General features: G+C 57.9%; 1 protein-coding gene across 1 annotated transcript in view; it reads left to right on the top strand.

The window, feature by feature from the left end:
* Positions 1–6,397, top strand: part of KIF17 (kinesin family member 17) — a 17,853-nt gene that overhangs the window by 2,175 nt on the left and 9,281 nt on the right. The window contains exons 3-4 of the mRNA XM_018575213.1: positions 2,448–2,594; positions 4,334–4,435. Coding sequence (XP_018430715.1) covers positions 2,448–2,594; positions 4,334–4,435 — 249 coding nt within the window. The remainder of the gene's footprint in view (positions 1–2,447; positions 2,595–4,333; positions 4,436–6,397) is intronic.

The raw sequence follows: 6,397 nt of genomic DNA on the forward strand, positions 1-6,397 counted from the left end.
CCAAACGCCAACTCTCCCCATTACCCATCCCCACCATCCATCAATGACCCATCCCCACCATCCATCAATGACCCATCCCCATCACTCCAAACACCAACCTTCCCCATAACCCATCCCCTCCACCCCAAACACCAACCTTCCCCATAACCCATCCCCTCCACCCCAAACACCAACTCTCCCCATTACCCATCCCCACCATCCATCAATGACCCATCCCCACCACCCCAAACACCAAGTCTCCCCATTACCCATCCCCACCATCCATCAATGACCCATCCCCTCCACCCCAAACACCAAGTCTCCCCATTACCCATCCCCTCCCCCCCATGATCCAACAATGACCCATCCCCATCACTCCAAACACCAACCTTCCCCATAACCCATCCCCACAATCCAAAAATGACCCATCCCCACTACCCCAAACGCCAACTCTCCCCATTACCCATCCCCACCATCCATCAATGACCCATCCCCATCACTCCAAACACCAACTCTTCCCATTACCCATCCCCACGATCCAAAAATGACCCATCCCCACCACCCCAAACGCCAACTCTCCCCATTACCCATCCCCACCATCCATCAATGACCCATCCCCATCACTCCAAACACCAACTCTCCCCATTACCCATCCCCACGATCCAACAATGACCCATCCCCACCACCCCAAACCCCAACTCTCCCCATTACCCATCCCCACGATCCAACAATGACCCATCCCCACCACCCCAAACGCCAACTCTCCCCATTACCCATCCCCACGATCCAACAATGACCCATCCCCACCACCCCAACTCTCCCCATTACCCATCCCCACGATCCAACAATGACCCATCCCCACCACCCCAAACGCCAACTCTCCCCATTACCCATCCCCACCATCCATCAATGACCCATCCCCATCACTCCAAACACCAACTCTTCCTAATACACAACATCGACCCATCCCCATCACTCCAAACACCAACCTTCCCCATTACCCATCCCCATCACCCCAAAACTACCCTTCCCCATCTCCCAACAATGATCCGTCCCCATCACCCTATAATCAATCTTCACCATATCCCATCACCAACCCTCACCTTACCCCAACATTGACTATCCCCACCCCCCAATACTAAGCCACCTTATCACCTAACTTTGACCCATCCCCACCACCCCAAATCTTGCCCCCATAGTTTATTACAGGAGAGGGCGGAGACAAGACCAGTCACCCTGCACAAGGAGAGAGAGCAGCAGTGAGCGGTCTTATTACAGGAGGGGGCGGGACAAGACCAGTCACCCTGCACAAGGAGAGCAGCAGTGACCGGTCTTTATTACAGGAGGGGGCGGAGACAAGACCAGTCACCCTGCACAAGGAGAGAGCGGAGCAGTGAGTGGTCTTTATTACAGGAGGGGGCGGAGACAAGACCAGTCACCCTGCACAAGGAGAGAGAGGAGCAGTGAGCGGTCTTTATTACAGGAGGGGGCGGAGACAAGACCAGTCACCCTGCACAAGGAGAGAGAGCTGCAGTGGGCGGTCTTTATTACAAGAGGGGGCGGAGACAAGACCAGTCACCCTGCACAAGGAGAGAGAGCCGCAGTGAGTGGTCTTTATTACAGGAGGGGGCGGAGACAAGACCAGTCACCCTGCACAAGGAGAGAGAGCTGCAGTGGGCGGTCTTTATTACAAGAGGGGGCGGAGACAAGACCAGTCACCCAGCACAAGGAGAGAGCGGAGCAGTGACCGGTCTTTGTTACAGGAGGGGGCGGAGACAAGACCAGTCACCGTGCACAAGGAGAGAGAGGAGCAGTGACCGGTCTTTATTACAGGAGGGGGCGGAGACAAGACCAGTCACCCAGCACAAGTACAGAGAGCAGCAGTGAGCGGTCTCACACGGGATGACTGCACAGGTCTGGAAGAATACACAGGACTCTGTATGAGGACGATATTTGCTGATCCCAGTTGGCCGGCACATCAGAGCGCAGTGCGTTGTGTACACAGGGACGGTCTGTCTGCATTGTGGAGTGTTATCGGCATTAAAGTATTACTGCGGCAGAGTGACGGGTAAACAACAGTTCCTGCCGTCTGCTGAGCTGCGCACGGTGCGTTCAGTGCCGGCTCAAATGGTAAAACTGAACTCCACGCAGATGTGAAATCATCATCATCATAGGCAGGCCGGGGCTTGATCTGCTGCTGTAGTGGAGATTAAGAACCTGGCTGTGCTATCTGTCAGGGGCGGCTGGATCACAAGACTGGCCGGACAGAGTTGCTCATCCTTAGTCAGGATATACGGTTCCTGTATTAGTATTTAGCGGGTTGCCTGGAGAACTCGGAGAGGTTGCCATGGACAACGCAGACTCTGGTCATAAAACTGACCAGGGACATGCGAGTCTGCGGGAGCCGAGAATGTACAATCTCCTCTGGTGGTTTATGACTCTGACCGGTCTGTGTTCCCTCACCACAGGGAGTCACGGAAGGGTACAATGGCACCATCTTTGCCTACGGACAGACGGGCAGTGGGAAATCCTTCAGCATGCAGGGCATCTCGGACCCGCCCTCGCAGAGGGGCATCATCCCCCGGGCGTTCGAACACATCTTCGAGAGCATTCAGGTGAGTGACGGGCCAGGTGGCTCAGGGCGAGTGACGGGCCAGGTGGCTCAGGCGAGGGACGGGTCAGGTGGCTCAGAGGGAGTGACGGGTCAGGTGCCTCAGGCGAGTGACGGGCCAGGTGGCTCAGGCGAGGGACGGGTCAGGTGGCTCAGAGGGAGTGACGGGTCAGGTGCCTCAGGCGAGTGACGGGCCAGGTGGCTCAGGCGAGGGACGGGTCAGGTGGCTCAGAGGGAGTGACGGGTCAGGTGCCTCAGGCGAGTGACGGGCCAGGTGGCTCAGGCGAGGGACGGGTCAGGTGGCTCAGAGGGAGTGACGGGTCAGGTGCCTCAGGCGAGTGACGGGCCAGGTGGCTCAGGCGAGGGACGGGTCAGGTGGCTCAGAGGGAGTGACGGGTCAGGTGCCTCAGGCGAGTGACGGGCCAGGTGGCTCAGGCGAGGGACGGGTCAGGTGGCTCAGAGGGAGTGACGGGTCAGGTGCCTCAGGCGAGTGACGGGCCAGGTGGCTCAGGCGAGGGACGGGTCAGGTGGCTCAGAGGGAGTGACGGGTCAGGTGCCTCAGGCGAGTGACGGGCCAGGTGGCTCAGGCGAGGGACGGGTCAGGTGGCTCAGAGGGAGTGACGGGTCAGGTGCCTCAGGCGAGTGACGGGCCAGGTGGCTCAGGCGAGGGACGGGTCAGGTGGCTCAGAGGGAGTGACGGGTCAGGTGCCTCAGGCGAGTGACGGGCCAGGTGGCTCAGGCGAGGGACGGGTCAGGTGGCTCAGAGGGAGTGACGGGTCAGGTGCCTCAGGCGAGTGACGGGCCAGGTGGCTCAGGCGAGGGACGGGTCAGGTGGCTCAGAGGGAGTGACGGGTCAGGTGCCTCAGGCGAGTGACGGGCCAGGTGGCTCAGGCGAGGGACGGGTCAGGTGGCTCAGAGGGAGTGACGGGTCAGGTGCCTCAGGCGAGTGACGGGCCAGGTGGCTCAGGCGAGGGACGGGTCAGGTGGCTCAGAGGGAGTGACGGGTCAGGTGCCTCAGGCGAGTGACGGGCCAGGTGGCTCAGGCGAGGGACGGGTCAGGTGGCTCAGAGGGAGTGACGGGTCAGGTGCCTCAGGCGAGTGACGGGCCAGGTGGCTCAGGCGAGGGACGGGTCAGGTGGCTCAGAGGGAGTGACGGGTCAGGTGCCTCAGGCGAGTGACGGGCCAGGTGGCTCAGGCGAGGGACGGGTCAGGTGGCTCAGAGGGAGTGACGGGTCAGGTGCCTCAGGCGAGTGACGGGCCAGGTGGCTCAGGCGAGGGACGGGTCAGGTGGCTCAGAGGGAGTGACGGGTCAGGTGCCTCAGGCGAGTGACGGGCCAGGTGGCTCAGGCGAGGGACGGGTCAGGTGGCTCAGAGGGAGTGACGGGTCAGGTGCCTCAGGCGAGTGACGGGCCAGGTGGCTCAGGCGAGGGACGGGTCAGGTGGCTCAGAGGGAGTGACGGGTCAGGTGCCTCAGGCGAGTGACGGGCCAGGTGGCTCAGGCGAGGGACGGGTCAGGTGGCTCAGAGGGAGTGACGGGTCAGGTGCCTCAGGCGAGTGACGGGCCAGGTGGCTCAGGCGAGGGACGGGTCAGGTGGCTCAGAGGGAGTGACGGGTCAGGTGCCTCAGGCGAGTGACGGGCCAGGTGGCTCAGGCGAGGGACGGGTCAGATGGCGGGTTCATCATTCTCATCCTTGTGCCTTCTCTGTACTCCGGTCCGCACATTTCCTCCCCCCCATTCCGCAGTGTGCCGAGAACACCAAGTTCCTAGTGCGAGCCTCGTACCTGGAGATCTACAACGAGGAGATCCGGGATCTGCTGGGAGAGGACACCAAGCACAAGCTGGAGGTATGGACGGGGCCTCTACAATGGCCAACCCACAACATGGTCACCACAGCTTATTGTGCCCGCTACATGGGCCAGTCTTTCAGAGGGTGATGGGCCGCTGGAGGGTCATGTGATCATTCTCAGTGTTGGACCACCAATGCCTGTGGCAGCTTTATCCTAGTCTAGGCTCAGGGTCTACAACAGCAACAAAACCAAAAACTTGATCGGTTCCCATGAGCCATAACCAGGGCTGCTAATGATCTGACCCCCATTCCCGTCATCCATGACTAGGAAGATTAGGCCGTGTATGAGGACCCCTAGAATCAAATACTCTGCACTCCTCCAGCCTTGTGAAGACCCTTTTCTGTTCCCCCATGACTGTCCCCTGTGTACACAGCCAGCTCCATAAAGACATGGTGTGACCAGTGTGGTGGAGGAACTCCATTGTCCTGCACAGATCCCCGACCTCAACCCTACTGACCACCTTTGGGGTGAACTGGAGCCCGGTCTTCTCCTCTGGGGGGTTTCTTGAGTAGGGAGCCTGTAGAGGAAGACTGCCATCTCCTTAAGGAACCTTGCTGATCCTCTGGAGGAGCCCCAGGAACAGAAGATCCGGCTCACAATCACCGTTCCAATGGATCCCCAAAGGTCACCTACTGATCCTCTGGAATTGGAACGCCGATGGCGAGCCGGATCTTCTCATCCAACATCAGTACCTGACAAGTGGACACAAATTCCCACAGACCCCCCGCCCCCCTCAAAGTCTTGTGGAAGCCTCCCCAGAAGGGTGGAGGATGTTATAGTTACAAAGGGGGCAGCTACATATTAATGGCTGTGGTGGTGGAGGGAACTCCATAATAATGGCCGTGGTGGTGGAGGGAACTCCATATTAATGGCCGTGGTGGTGGAGGGAACTCCATATTAATGGCCGTGGTGGTGGTGGAGGGAACTCCGTATTAATGGCGGTGGTGGTGGAGGGAACTCCATATTAATGGCCGTGGTGGTGGAGGGAACTCCATATTAATGGCCGTGGTGGTGGAGGGAACTCTATATTAATGGCCGTGGTGGTGGAGGGAACTCCATATTAATGGGCGTGGTGGTGGAGGGAACTCCATATTAATGGCGGTGGTGGTGGAGGGAACTCCGTATTAATGGCGGTGGTGGTGGAGGGAACTCCATATTAATGGCCGTGGTGGTGGAGGGAACTCCATATTAATGGCTGTGGTGGTGGAGGGAACTCCATATTAATGGTGGTGGTGGTGGTGGAGGGAACTCCATATTAATGGCGGTGGTGGTGGAGGGAACTCCATATTAATGGCGGTGGTGGTGGAGGGAACTCCGTATTAATGGCGGTGGTGGTGGAGGGAACTCCGTATTAATGGCGGTGGTGGTGGAGGGAACTCTATATTAATGAGGATGATGATGATGATGATCTGTATATAGACATAACAATGAAATATAAAGAGAAGCAGACATAGAGTCCGGGCACAATGGTAGACGCCGGTTGACTTCATACAGGACAAGGTTAACATGTCACTATGTATTATGTTCTAGTGGGCAGAGGGGGAGGGGCCGTGACACGCATGCCAGGCTTTGTTCCCGGCTCACTGACCCGAGCTCCCACAACAACCGCCGCTGTGTCTTCTCCCAGACGCAGCGTGATTGTCATTACCGGAGCACAGAATGGAGTCCAGTGCAGCAGGAAACTGCGGGTTATGAAACCGATTGTGCATGTTAGCACGGTGTCAAGGCTGTCTGAAGGAACAGACAGTGGCCTAAGGTCTGAGGCCGGAGCAGCAGTGCTTAAAGTCCAAAGCCAAGGGGCTGGATGTGCATATCTTTGTATTGCCAAGAGATGTTGAAGAACCCCTGCAAGGGTAACTGCATTGTTTTGTGAACTTTCTTTTTAATAAAAGTGGGCAAGGAAGCCCTTAAATGAAGATTTCAGTGAGTTGATGCATCCTTAAAGCTCTACTATTTGAA

The sequence above is a fragment of the Nanorana parkeri genome, unplaced genomic scaffold, assembly GCF_000935625.1.
Source record: "Nanorana parkeri isolate BGI_ZX_2015 unplaced genomic scaffold, ASM93562v1 scaffold3647, whole genome shotgun sequence".
In the NCBI taxonomy this organism is placed as follows: Eukaryota; Metazoa; Chordata; class Amphibia; order Anura; family Dicroglossidae; genus Nanorana; species Nanorana parkeri.